General features: G+C 47.8%; 2 protein-coding genes across 3 annotated transcripts; one reads left to right on the top strand and one right to left on the bottom strand.

Annotated features, from left to right (window-relative positions):
- Nucleotides 1-303: 303 nt before the first annotated feature.
- Tmem238 (transmembrane protein 238) lies at nucleotides 304-5,398 on the bottom strand. Of its 2 annotated transcripts, XR_013108202.1 has the most exons (3): nucleotides 4,790-5,398; nucleotides 608-668; nucleotides 304-411 (listed from the first exon to the last, which is right to left on the bottom strand). XR_013108202.1 is itself a non-coding variant. In XM_076927669.1 (2 exons), the coding sequence occupies exon 1, from the start codon at nucleotides 5,325-5,327 to the stop codon at nucleotides 4,797-4,799; it is 531 nt and encodes a 176-aa protein (XP_076783784.1). In that variant the 5' UTR covers nucleotides 5,328-5,397; the 3' UTR covers nucleotides 304-411; nucleotides 4,790-4,796. The 2 variants fall into 2 exon arrangements, 1 of the variants encoding a protein (XP_076783784.1); XM_076927669.1 differs by lacking the exon at nucleotides 608-668 and having other exon boundaries at nucleotides 4,790-5,397.
- A 3,523-nt stretch (nucleotides 5,399-8,921) lies between these two features.
- Rpl28 (ribosomal protein L28) lies at nucleotides 8,922-10,527 on the top strand. Its single transcript, XM_076927671.1, has 5 exons — nucleotides 8,922-9,064; nucleotides 9,381-9,469; nucleotides 9,555-9,678; nucleotides 10,056-10,174; nucleotides 10,392-10,527. The coding sequence occupies exons 1-5, from the start codon at nucleotides 8,989-8,991 to the stop codon at nucleotides 10,479-10,481; spliced, it is 498 nt and encodes a 165-aa protein (XP_076783786.1). The 5' UTR covers nucleotides 8,922-8,988; the 3' UTR covers nucleotides 10,482-10,527.
- Nucleotides 10,528-14,060: the final 3,533 nt, after the last annotated feature.

Here is a 14,060-nt window from a genome sequence, read left to right as displayed (position 1 = left end):
AGCACTTGGGAGGCAGAGGCAGGCAGATTTCTGAGTTCAAGGCCAGCCTGGTCTACAGAGTGAGTTCCAGGACAGCCAGGGCTGTACAGAGAAACCCTGTCTCAAAAAACCAAAAAAAAAAAAAAAAAAAAAAAAAAAAAAAAAAAAAAAAAACTTCTGCTCACCTCCCAGGTGTCCCTATTGAATGGCTAGTAAGAAATTGGGATCCTGTATCCCCAGGGACCCCAAGATCAAAGGTATCTTGGCCTGGCAGATCACTCCCCTTTGCCAGGTCAGGCCCTTAACCAGACAGGCAAGCAGTGCTCCAAAATGAAAACATTTATCCAAGTGAGGTGACAGGTGGGTATCATGGTGGCCGAGTGATGTGCAGGGCAGCTGCATGTCTCAATCAGGTCCTGATGATGAGGGTGTCTGTGGGAAGGCAAGGTGGGGTTAGTGGCTAGTTAGGTTTGTGCCTCTTCTGTCCTTTCATTCTGAGGCTCCCTAACCCATGAAAGGCCAGGGAGATCCTTACTCACTGATGGACACTCAAGCTTACCCCGACCCCCTCCCTCTGCTTGCTGTAGAACCCCCAGGGGATGTGTCCACAAATGTGCTTCTAACTCACCAGTATCCACTGATAAAAGTTTATGACAGGAAAAAGCAAAGAGACAGGCACGGAGACAGACCTGGGGAGTCACAAAGACAGGGAGATAAACTGCGATGGAAAAGAAATAGACAAGGAAACAGTTGGGGCATCCCAACACCTGGAAGGCTGGCAAAAAGGCTCTTCAGAGCCAGTCTGGGCTACAGGGTATGACATCCTGTCTCAAAAAACCAAACCCAAAGGATGCTCACGGTGGAAAGGAAGAGTCCACTCCCAATGGTCACCCTTGGATTTCTATACACACACACTTCAGAGTGTACCCAGATGCGCAGATACTCAAATAAATAGATGTTTTACATTTATGTTTAAAAACAAAATTTAAAGAAAAAAAAAAAAAAAGAAAAAAGAAAACCAAACCAAAAGGAATTGAGACAGATGGAGCGGCTCACATCTGTAACCCCAGTATTTAAAAGGCAGGAGTGTAGCACATACTCAAGTCCAGCCTAGACGATATAGGAAGTGCCAGGCCAGCCCGTTATATAATGAGATCATGTTAAGGAAAGGCAGGAGAAGGAAAAGAAGATTTGCTCCATGTGTGAATTTTGGTCACAGGGGAGATCGGCATTCCTAGAGCATGCCCTTATGTCAAAGTTCAAGTTCTTGGAGGGTCACCCAAATGTACGCTTCTGCATAAATGTCAAGCATCTTCAGGAACCAAGGTAACCACAGATGGATATCCTGGCATATGTCTAGTGCTGCCATCCAACACATGCTTTGCAAACACATGGTTTCTCAGCCTTTAAATATTGTGTGTGTGTGTGTGTGATTTTTGTTTTTTAAGATTTATGCTTTATTTTATGCAGAGGACGGTTTTGTGCCTGGTGCCTATGTAGGCCAGAAGGGAGCATCAGATCTTCTGGAATTGGAATTAGACACTTGTGAGCTGACATGTGGGTGTTAGGGATGGAATTTAGGTCCTTTGGAGCCGAGCCATCTCTCCAGACCCTGTTTTGCTGTTTTGAAACAGTCTCACTATTACAGTCTTGGCTGGCCTAGAACACACTGTGTACATTGGGCTGGTCTTGAATCTGCTGTGATCTGCCTGACTGCTTGGATTATAGGGGTTACGAACCATGTCTTCTGTTACGTGTTGCTGGGAATTGAACCCAGAACTTGATACATGCATGCCAGGCAAGTTCTCTCTATAACTGGGTCACAGCCCTAGTTGTTTTCTCACTTGGACCACAGAGCATAGAACCAAATTCTTAGTTCTCATGAAGCACAGAGTAAAATTAGTATTTCTTTGGATCCCAGGAGAAAGTAAAAATGTTTTAGGCTGGTGAGATATCTCACTGGGTAAACACACTTGCCATGTAATCCCGACAACCTAAGTTCTATGGTGGAAGGAGAAAATCTGTTCACAAAAGATGTCCTCTGACCCTCACAGAGGCACCATGGTGCATTCACTAGCACAAGCTATATGAAAGGTACCAGGCTCCATGATGCTGGTAAGCCCAGTGCTGGGGAGGTGGAGACTGTTAAATCCTGGGGATGATTGGCAAGCCTGTCTTGCCTAATCAGTAGTGTTCCCGGCCAACGAGAGAGCCTGTCTCAAAAAACAAGATTGCTGTTTCCCGAGGAATGACACAAAACTTGATCCTCTGGCCTCTATACAAATGTGCATGCACACACACACAAATACAACACACACACACACACACACACACACACACACACACACCATGGCTTTAAGGTTTAATTCTTTTACAGAAATCTCACCTAGGAAATAGATTCAGTCATTCCCATCCATCCAAAAACCAAGCCCAGGCATTTATTTGCATATCTACCTGACCAAACTATCCATCTAAGTGCCCATTTATGCTTCTCTTTGTCTAACTCTGTGTATCCACCCACCTATTCATCCATTACATCTAGTAAACAACTAATCTGATGCTGACCCAGGAGGACTGTGTTCAAGGTGAACCTGGGGACACCCACCAGACTCTGTCTCAGAAGCAAAGCACAGACTCATGGTTCCTATCGAACGCTTTCACACATTCATCAATTTATTACTTCTGTCTGCCCCACACACCCAATTCATCAACAGACTCTTCTACAAACCATTTACCAATCCATCCATCAGCCAACTCACCTGTTCTCCATCCACCCATCTATCAACTAAAATGTATTCAGTTGTCCATCAATCTGTATGTAACATTTATCCATCCTCAGTCCACCCATCTACTTATGGATCTATCCATCCTATCCATTATCAACCTTTCCTGAGTTCATACTTTTTGCTGGGTAGTGTAGGAACAAAGACACCAAAGACTCCAGCATTACCTATATAGGGCTCTCTGTCAGATGTGAGAACCAGATCCTACAGAGTATACCATATGGCTATTCAAACAGCAATAGGAATGGGTTCAGACAGTATGAATACTCAGAGGAGATCAGAGAAATGTGCTGGTGTCTAAAGAACACTCTAGAAGTTTTCTGGTTGGACTGCAGATAGCAATGGCCCTCCTCGTTATGAAGGACATCTGTCTGTCCTTCTGTGGTCTGAGAGATTTAAACACAAATAAAATGTGGGGAAAAGCAGAACTTAAACATGGAGGATTTACACATTGTCCAATGGTCTTGGTGTGATGAGATGGCAAGAGAGAGCCCTAGCAGGTCTTTGGGTAGAAGCAGGAAAGCTGAAGTGTGTTTAAGAAAGGAAATACTGGGGCTGGAGATTCCCAGCCACCACATGGCGGCTCACAACCATCTGTAATGGGATCTGATGTCCTCTTCTGGTGTCTCTGGAGACAGCTACAGTGTATTCATATACAATAAATAAATAAATCTAAAAAAAAAAAATACTGGGAGGAAATACTGGGAGGAAATACTGGGCTGGCAGTGGTGGCCACACGCCTTTAATCCCAGCACTTGGGAGGCAGAGGTAGGTGGATCTCTGAGTTCGAGGCCAGCCTGGTCTACAGAGTGAGTTCCAGCTAGTGCTACACAGAGAAACCCTGTCTCGAAAACAAAACAGAACAAAACAGAACAAGAAAAAAAAAAAAGAAAGGAATTACTGGGGCCTCAAGGAAGATCAAGGAAGATGGCTCATTGGGTAAAGGTGTTTACACACACACACACACACACACACACACACACACACACACACACAAATAAAGGGCCAGGAGTGGTGGAGTGGTGGCACATGCCTTTAATCCTAGTATTTCGCAGGCAGGGGCAAATTGATCTTAGTTCAAGGGCAGCCTGGTCTACATATCCAGTTCCAAGACAGCCAAGGCTGCATAGTGAGACCTTGTCTCGAACACCAAGCCTGATGACCTACGTTTGCTCTCCAGGGCCTACATGCTGGAAAGAGAATAGATGCCACAAAAGCATTGTGCCACAGATGCACACACACACACACACACACAAACACACACACAAATAGTAAGTGTAATTAAAAAATAAAATTTGCGGGTTAGAGAGATGACTGGTTAAGCATGGTTAAGCGTGCTTTCTTAAGTCCAGTTCCCAACACCCACATCAGAGGTTCAAAACTGCCTATAAGTCTAGCTACAGGGAATCTGACACCCTCTCTCCTCTGGTCTCTGCCAGCACCAGACAGGACCTGTGGCATTCACACACATACACACACACACACACACACACACACACACACACACACAAATAAAGGGCCAGGAGTGATGGCACATGCCTTTAATCCTAGTACTTTGCAGGCAGGGGCAAATTGATCTTAGTTCAAGGGCAGCCTGGTCTACATATCCAGTTCCAAGACAGCCAGGGCTACATAGTGAGACCTTGTCTCAAACATCAGAGAAAGGGAAGCGTTCCCTCTCTCTGTGTCCACTGGTTCTTCGCCTGTGACTTCACTTTAGGACTATGTGTCTGGACGAATAACACTCTTTCATTTCCACATTTGTGTGGTCCGGGCAAGAGTGTCACCTACTTTCGGAGCTTCTTGTACAGTGACAGTAGTGAGCTCAGAGAACTGGTTACAGAGAGGATGGCATGAGGCCTGGTGCACACGGAGCAAAAGAAGGAGGGTGTGCTGCGTGTGACTCCTAACCTTGTTCCACCCATCCTTCGCTGTCTCTGCTATCTCTGACTCACTCCCCTGCAGTTTCCCCTTTCAGCGACGTGTCTGACTCCCCACCATCTCTCACTCTTTCTACGTGTCCTCACCTGGGGCTCACTCGCTGCCCGTGCCCGCCGCCCCGGGCCCCGCCTCAAGCGTGGCGAGCTGCAGACGCACGCGGCGGGAGCCGGAGGCGGACGGCTGGGGCGCGCGGGCCGCCCTGCGCGCTGCGCGGAGACCCGCTGAGGTCCGGGGACTGGAGGTGGCGGGCGCCGACCAGCGGCGGGACAGCTTGCGCGCCAGGCGGGCAATCGCCGAGGGCCGCAGGCCGTAGTCGCGCTCCAGCTCCTGGCGCGAGATCTCGATGTTGCCGGTGTACCAGAGAATCCAGCCCAGCAGGCTCAAGAAGACCAGCAGCGCCCCGGAGTAGATGAGCAGGTCCCCGAAGTCACGGCCGCGCACCTGCAGCTGCGCGAACACGCCGGTCAGCAGCGCCGCCATGCCCGCCACGTCCAAGGCCACGGCCAGCAGCAGCGCCATGCGGCAGCGGCCCAGGCCCGCCGCGGGAGCCGGTGCGGGCGCGGGTGGGGACGAGGCGCCGGCCGCGGACGCCTGCGAACCGCACACCGGCGACGCTGCCGCCATGGCCCTCGGTGGCCCGCCGCCGCCTGCTCCCCGACAGCGTCCCGGGGTGCGGCTGCCCGGGGCGGAGTTAGGGCTCGGCGCCAGGTGTGCCCAGTGCCTGCACGGTCACCTGAGCTCACAGCCTGGACCTGGTGAGTCTCTATGTGGCTCAGAGGTCTGGGAGATCAGAGGCGCAGGACCTTATCCATTAAGCAGCGCCAGGTGACTAGGGGCAAACTTCAGGGTGGCATAATGTAGCTAGATAGTGTATTCTATTTAGTGCCTGCCTCCTGAGGGCCACCCGTGCCACCTGGCCCATTGAATCAAAATGGGGATCAGAAACAAACAAACAAAAACAAAACAAACAAACAAACAAAAAAAACCTGAGCACGCTGGGGATGTAACTCGCTCGATAGAGTGCTTGCCTAAGCCAGGCAGTGGTGGCGCACGCCTTTAATCCCAGCACTTGGGAGGCAGAGGCAGGCGGATTTCTGAGTTCGAGGCCAGCCTGGTCTACAGAGTGAGTTCCAGGACTACTTGCCCAACATGCTCGAAGCTCTTGATTTCTTGCCCTGCACAGCGCACGCGCACACACACACCCAGCACACACACACCATTCTCTAGAGCACAGAATCAGCAGCTTCAGAGCCCTGAATTATCTCCATGCTTGTCTTTTGAGAGCTCTTGTGAGTGCAGGGCCTTATGAACCCAAGGTGGAAATACAGTGAACCCATCTCCCAGATGGTGGCTGACATCATATGAACACAATAGACTAAGCTCAGGGCCCTGTTAATGCTCAGATGTTAGTCTGACAAGACCTGCCCTCAAGTTCCTAGGCACAATTCCCGAAGTGCCCAGGAAAAATGTCCCTGAGGAGGTGGCATAGACATTGTAGCTTTAGCCTGACAGTGGTGGGTCCTGCCTTTAGTCCCAGCACTTGGAGAGGCAGGATCTCTGAGTTCAGGCCAACTTGGTCTACAGGAGTTCCAAGATAGCCAGGGCCATACAGAGAAACCCTGTTTCATGTCAAAACAAACCAAAACTGTGGCCTTTTTGTAGAGGATAAATGCTTCTAGGAAAAAATGCTTCTGGAATCTGACGCCTGAAGCTGGCTTTGACTTAGAATTTAATGGGTATCATAGCCAGGGCACTCTGGAGCTGGGAGGCAGCATGGCACAGGCAGATTTTTGGGCCAAGCCATGGGGAACATTATGGAGAACCAACAGCTGTTACAGGAAAGACCTGATCTTCCACACATCTACCCTTTGTTGAGTTCATTCTCCCCTAGGGTGGGAAACTTTGAGACAGTTCTGTCTAGGTTCTCCCAAAGACTCTATAGTTTCAGAGTTGGAGAAAACTCAGAATGATGGATGAGAAAATAAAATTTTCTACATTGATGTAACCATTGGTACCTCTGTAAACAAACCATCCATGAGCTTGTAAATAACATAAAGGAAATTCGGCCAGGCAGTGGTGGCCCACGCTTTTAATCCCGGCACTTGGGAGGCAGAGGCAGGTGGATTTCTGAGTTCGAGGCCAGCCTGGTCTACAGAGTGAGTTCCAGGACAGCTAAGGCTACACAGAGAAACCCTGTCTCAAAAAACCAAAAAAAAAAAAAAAAACCAAAAAAAAAAAAAAACAAAACCCAAAACCCATAAAGAAAATTCAGTGGGACACACACACATACACAGATTAGCTGCGGTGGGAGAATGGAGAATATGTGAATATGGCCAAATACATTATATACACATATGAAAACATCATATAAATCCACCTTATGCATATTTTTATGCTAATAAAACATTAAAAATGACAGTGGTGGGCTGGAGAGATGGTTCAGTGGTTAAGAGCACTGACTGTTCTTCCAGAGTCCTGAATTCAATTCCCAGCAACCACATGGTGGCTCACAACCATCTGTAATGGAATCTGATGCCCTCTTCTGGTGTGTCTGAAGACAGCTACAGTGTGCTCATAACATTAAAAAAAAAAAAAAAAAAAAAAAAAAAAAAAAAAAAAAGATTGTGGTGCAAATTGCCACAGGGCTGCCAGGATTGGCCAGGTATTGCTGAGGACAGACATGGAGTGTTTCTGCACAGACAGAACTGGGCATGAGAGAATATTTATTTAACACTGCAGCAGTACATTTTAGGGAGATCTGAAAATGGTCCATTGGGCACTGGTGTTTGTGTGTGGGATAGTCAAGAAGAGTAATGGAGCCGGGTGGTGGTGGCGCATGCCTTTAATCCCAGCACTTGGGAGGCAGAGGCAGGCGGATTTCTGAGTTCGAGGCCAGCCTGGTCTACAGAGTTAGTTCCAGGAACAGAGAAACTCTGTCTCGAAAACAAAACAACAACAACAAAAAACAAAAAAACAAAACAAAAACAAAACAAAAAAAAAAAAAAAAGAAGAAGAAGAAGAAGAAGAATGGAACCATCTGAAGACTCCACGGCAGAGCAAAACTTTAAAATAGTTCATGCATTCATTTAAAGAACAAGTCTTGAGGAAGGAGTGATGGCTCAGTGGTCGAGAGAACTTAACTGCTCTCACAGAGGACCTGGGTTTGGTTACCAGCTCCCACGAGGCAGCTCACAAATGCCTGTAACTCTAGATCCACGGGATCAGTGGTTTCTTTTGGACTTGCATTTCACATATTAACACCCCTATACATCATAATTAGAAATAACTAAATCTGGGTTGCAAAGATGATTCAGTGGTTAAGAGTATTATTGGCTGCTCTTCCAGGGACCCAGGTTCTATTCCCAGCACCCACATGATGATTTACACCTGTCTAACTGAATCTAGGTACCAGGCAAACACGTAGCATCCATACATATATCCAGGCTTAGAAAGAAAGACAGATCCCAGCACTTGGGAGGCAGAGGCAGGTGGATTTGAGTTCGAGGCCAGCCTGGTCTACAGAGTGAGTTCCAGGACAGCCAGGGCTACACAGACAAACCCTGTCTCGAAAAACCAAAAAAAAAAAAAAAGAAAGAAAGAATGAAAGGCAGACAGACAGACAGAAAGAAAGAAACTAAGAAAGCAAGCCCTCATACATATTACAAAAAAATTAAGTTGGGACTGGAGAGATGGGTCAGCAGTTAACAGCACTGGCAACATCTCCAGACAACACTGGTTCAACTCTCAGTACTCACCAGGCAGTTCACACTGTAACTTTAATTCCAGGGTATCCAACACCCTCTGACATACATGCAGGCAAAGCATCAATGTATAGTAAATAAGTAAGCAAACATAAATAAGTCTTTAAAAATAAATAAATCTTAAAATCAACTAAGCCCCACGTAATGAGACAGTTCTGGAATCCTCAATATTTGCATCCACGAGGCTGAGACGGGACTCGAGTTCGAAATCTGCTAGTCAAGGGCGCAAAGCCTTTTTTCAAAATATTTATTAGTGCCCTCCATTTGCCAAGTGCTAATTGAACAGATCAAGGTGATGCGGCAGAGAAACAGTTCTCGGAATCTCTGCTTTTGGAAACGAAAACCCAGTCACGGAGTTCCAAAAACTTCCTAACCGCCCAGGACGCCTGATTGTGCCACCACTCGCCAGGATCTACAGACGAAGATTTCCGAAAGTTCCCGAGTCAAAAAGACTCGGAGGCGGAACCCAAGGATCGGAGGAAGCTGGGTGGCGGACTTCAACAGCGCCACGGAAGGAAGCGGAAATGCGTTGCCATTTTAAAGGTGTCGCCCCGCCTCTGGTGATTCTCTTTCCGTCTCCGGCCGCCGTAGAGAGAGGAGGTGAGTGTGAGTCCTCTGTCGGTCCCGCGTGGCCGCCATCTCGCGCCCACCGCCTCGGTCTCCAGCCTATGTTTTCTCCCATTGTACCCAAGCGCCATTCGTAGACTTCCTTCCCCGCCGGAAGTGGGGCCCCAGCGTTCCTTCCCCCTCCTTTCTCAGTCTTGCCGTCTTCGTTCGGCCTGTCTCCTTTGATCCCTCATCCCGGCCTTGCAAAGCTCTTGCGCATTTTCTCCCAACGGTGCTAACGTTGGCCTGGACGCCTATCCACGGCTTGCTTCTCTGTTTGACATCTTTAACGTGCCGTCTTTCCCCCCAGCCGCCGCCATGTCCGCGCATCTGCAGTGGATGGTCGTTCGGAACTGCTCCAGTTTCTTGATCAAGAGGAACAAGCAGACATACAGCACGGTAAGTGAGGCCCGTGTTGGGAGGCACTTTGGCTCTTTCGAGTATCCAGGCCATAACTTCTACACCTTCTGCACTCGTTCCCCAGGAGCCCAATAATCTGAAGGCCCGAAACTCCTTCCGTTACAACGGGCTCATTCACCGCAAGACCGTCGGAGTAGAGCCCGCAGCTGATGGCAAAGGGGTCGTGGTCGTTATGAAACGCAGATCCGGTGAGCCTTTACACACAATAGCTCTCCTTTTTAAAGTCAGAAGTGGAGAAACTTAAAAATACAGTTTCTCCATATAGACCTCAATATCCTGGAACTCAATGTAGACCAGCCACCTGCCTCTGCTTTCTGAGTGCTGGATTAGAGGTGTGTGCTGCTATATCCCTGTCGAATCTAGGAGTTTTTAAAGAGGCATGGGTTTTTCCACAGACTTTGGTTGAGACTGACCTATGATCACCTAGGGGGTCTGCTGAATGGGCTGGTGGAAATACAGTTGAGTAAGGGTGAGCATGTTCTTGGGAGAGACTGTGTGTGTTCCATCGGGCACATGATCTGAAGGGCCCACGCAGATGGACTGATTCCTAGTCTTTCCTTACCAGGTCAGCGAAAACCTGCCACTTCTTACGTGAGAACCACCATCAACAAGAATGCCCGGGCTACCCTCAGCAGCATCAGGCACATGATCCGAAAGAACAAGTACCGCCCTGATCTGCGTATGGTGAGTGAGGGATGGATCCTTAAGGCAGGAGGGCAACTGGTACTTCCCCCTTGGGACTGGATGCAGCCTTGGGTACTTGATTCTGCCTAACTGGAGCCAGACTGGAGACTCTTCTGGCTCCCCAGCCTTAGGACAGCCTCCCTGTAGTTCTCGGAAATAGGCAGCAGCAAATGGAGTGTCTTGAGTTTGTGAGCTAAGTTCCTTATCCTGTCCTCAGGCGGCTATCCGCAGGGCCAGTGCTATCCTTCGAAGCCAGAAGCCTGTGGTAGTGAAGAGGAAACGGACCCGCCCCACGAAGAGCTCCTGAGCCCCACACCCAGAAGTAATAAAGAGTCCACTGATTTGTTCTGCCACCTCTGCTAGGCCTCCTGTTTGTGGTCATTGAGCTGTGGGTCTGCATTTGTCTTTAGGTGTGCCATCGAAGCTAGAGTTAGGACGTGTTCATCTGAAGTGGGGGTTGTTGGGGCTACACACATGGGGAACAGTGTCAGTCCAAATGTTTCTTATGTTGTGAGTATGTAAAGAATTAGTCACCCTCTGGAAGCACATAGGCTGAAAAGCTGGTCACAGGGCCATCTGGGTACCAATAGGGATGAAAGAGACTGGGCTGAGGGTTGTGGAGGATGGTCCAGTTGATTTCCATAGAAACAGGAGTGGGGGGTAAATGATTTCAGGGTTCTTAGCAGCTGACTGTCAGATATCCTGACTTGGTGGTCTTACCAGGTCTTAATCCACTGACCCAGATAGGCTTCCACTCTTGAGTTGACATGCCCTATGGAGTCAGTTCTACCACATAATGTGGGCTCTGGGAACAAATTCAAGTTCTCAGGCCTGGGCAACAAAGCTTTACCAACTGAAACATCTGCCAGTTGTAGCTTTTGCACTTTTGAATGGATCCTATTCATACGGTGTCTACAGCTCTCCTTTGGGGCATCTGAAGCTGCCAGAAACGGTAACATGTCTTATGTAGAAATGAGGGGGCTGAATACAGAGTTTAGTGGTTAAGAGAGGTTGTTCTTCCAGAAAATCCAGGTTTGATTTCCAGCAGCCACATGGCATCTCATAACCACCTATAATTCCAGTCCCAGAGGATCTGACACCCTCTTCTGGCCCCTGAAGGCATCAGGCAAAATACCAATAACTTTTTTTTTTTTTCTTGAGACAGGGTTTCTCTGTGCAGCCCTGGCTGTCCTGGAGCTCACTCTGTAGACCAGGCTGGCCTTGAACTCAGAAATCCGCCTGCCTCTGCCTCCCAAGTGCTGGGATTAAAGGCGTGCGCCACCACTGCCCGGCCCAATAACATTTTAAAAAGTGCATAACAGGTATCATTCTCTTTCCTCTCCCTCCTTGATACAATCTGTGGCTTTGTCATTTGGGCTGGCCTACAATTTGAGATCCTCTTATCAATCCGAAGAATTCTGATTAAGTATTCACCATTACGGTGATATTTAAAGTGGCACACACCTTTAGTCCCAGCATTTTGGGAGTCAAGAGGCAGGTGGGTCTCTTAAATTCAAGGCTAGCCTGGTCTACAGAGTGATTTCCAGGGCTACACAGAGAAACCCTGTCTTGAAAAGCCAAAACACGCCTTTAATCCCAGCACCTGGTAGGCAGAGGCAGGCGGATTTCTGAGTTCGAGGCCAGCCTGGTCTACAGAGTGAGTTCCAGGACAGCCAGGACTACACAGAGAAACCCTGTCTCGAAAAACCACAAAAAAAAAAAAAAAAAAAAAAAAAAGCCAAAACACAAAAAAAAAACCCTCTTCATTTATTTGTATATGTTTGTGTGCATGCCATGATACATATGTACTGGAATTTAGTTTTCTCCATCATACTGGATCCCAGGGACACAACTCAGGCTTGACTACAAGTGCCTATACCAGCTGAACCAACTTACTAGCTCAACTTATGTCTGATTTGTTTATTAAGTCTTTGAACTTCTAACCCGACTGCCTCCACCTCTTGAGTACTGGTATCACAGGGATGTAGTGCCACACCCAGTTTCACTGCAGTATTGGGGCCTGAACCTCTAGGGCCTTTCAGTCTAAGCAAGCGAGCGAGGCAAGCACTCAGTGCTAGCATCTCTAGCTCTCACTTAAGTATGCTCTCTACATGTTTTTCTTGCAATGCTAGCTGGAGACTGAACCCAGGGCTTTGAGAGTGCCATCCAAGTGCTAACTATATGTCAATGATTTATTTATTTCACAATCTCACCATACACTCCCTGCTGGCCTGGAACTCAGTGTGTAGTGCAGGTTCAAACTCAGATTTGCTTACTTCTGCTTCTCTGGCACTGGGATTGAAGGTGTATGCCAGTAAATCTGCCTCTTCCTTGGTTTGAGACAGGGTTTTGCTAAGTTGCCCTGTGGCAACATGAAAAGGCTTGCTGGGCTCTATAGCCCAGGACAGCCTTGAATGTCGCATTTTCCTGTTCTAGTAGCTGGGATCACAGGGCTGGTCCACTAGGCCCAGGATTTTTAGGTTGGCTGGTTGTTAGTGTTTGGTTTTGTTTTTAAAGACAGGGTCTCTATATAACCCTGGCTGTCCTCAAGCTCCATATATGGACAAGTCTGGCCTTGGACTAAGAGATCCTCATACGTCTGCCTCCTGAATGCTGGAATGAAGAATGTGTACTATTACACTTCTGTGGTGGTGTTTTTCTAGATTGTTTCTTTAGCCCTTTCTGTCCTAAAACTCACTCTGTAAACCAGGCTGGCCTTGAACTCAGAGATCTGCTTCCTTCTGCTCAAGTGCTGGTATTAAAGGTATGTACCAGCACCCAGCAAGCCTTTTCATTTTTTAAAAACTATATTATGTGTGTCCAGTCTGTAACTGCAGTTATAGGAGACCTGAAAGCCTCTGCTGACCTGTTTGGGCATATACAAACATAAATGCAGGCATGATATTCACATACATAAAATAAAAATTGAGTCTGGGGCTGGAGAGATGGCTCAGTGGTTAAGACCTCCAGCTGTGTTTCCAGAAGGCCTGGGTTAAATTCTGAGTACCTACATGACAGCTCACGACTGTTAGTCTCAGGGGATTCAGTACCCTGCATTGGCACCTTCTGGCAGCAGACCCACACCATAAAAGTAAAATCTAAAAGAATTTTTTTCGAGACAGGGTCTCACTATGTAGCTCTGGCTGTCCTGGAACTCACTGTATAGACCAAGCTGGCTTCAGACTCAGAGATCTGCCTGCTTCTTCTAAGTGCCTGGATTAAAGGTGTGTGTCATTATGCCTGCCCTCACACCACCACCCAAAAATTTAAAAATAAAAATATATATGTATGATCAATACTATATCATTTTTTAAAAGTAGTGTCAGTAGATGGGACTCTACGGCTGGTGGTTATGTAGCCTAAGTAGTTAGCCTTTCTGATATGCTTCTTGGCTGTCCTGGAACTCAGACACAACTGCCTCTGCCAACAGAGTGAGTCCTGAGATTAAAGGCATGTGCCACCACGCCTGGCCCTTAACTTTTAAATTACATTTATTTGTTGTTTGTGTGTGGAAGTCAGAAAACACCCTGTAGCAGTTAATTCTTCCACCTTGTGGGGTCTGGGATTGAACTGGTTCAAACTCAAGGTTATCTTACCCACTAAGTTACCTAGTCAGCCCAATAGGGGTTTTTCAAGTACTCGGGATTGAACCCAGGCTTCCCTGTGCTGTGCTAATGTACCTGCCTTTTTACCCTCCTCCCCTCCCCTCCCCTCCCTCCCTCCCTCCCTTCTCTGTCACTAAGAAACCCAAGCTGGCCTAGGCCTAGAACTCATTCTGTAGCCCAGGCAGTCCTCAAACTCAACCTACCCCTACACAAGCCTGTGATACTCCCATAGGCACAACTCCAGTCTGGTCCTTGATACTCAGAGTCTAGGATGAGCAAGC

Source organism: Arvicanthis niloticus, chromosome 30 (assembly GCF_011762505.2).
Source record: "Arvicanthis niloticus isolate mArvNil1 chromosome 30, mArvNil1.pat.X, whole genome shotgun sequence".
Lineage (NCBI taxonomy): Eukaryota > Metazoa > Chordata > Mammalia > Rodentia > Muridae > Arvicanthis > Arvicanthis niloticus.
The sequence above is the reverse complement of the archived record's forward strand: the minus strand, read 5'-3'. Positions and strand labels throughout refer to the sequence as shown.

Excerpts from the sequence above, each read along its gene's own strand:
- Tmem238 (XM_076927669.1), bottom strand. The coding sequence starts at position 5,327 with ATGGCGGCAGCGTCGCCGGTGTGCGGTTCGCAGGCGTCCGCGGCCGGC.
- Rpl28 (XM_076927671.1), top strand. The coding sequence starts at position 8,989 with ATGCGTTGCCATTTTAAAGGTGTCGCCCCGCCTCTGGTGATTCTCTTT. Across the intron at positions 9,470-9,554 it reads ACAAGCAGACATACAGCACG|GAGCCCAATAATCTGAAGGC; the intron begins GTAAGTGAGGCC and ends CTCGTTCCCCAG. Across the intron at positions 9,679-10,055 it reads CGTTATGAAACGCAGATCCG|GTCAGCGAAAACCTGCCACT; the intron begins GTGAGCCTTTAC and ends TTTCCTTACCAG.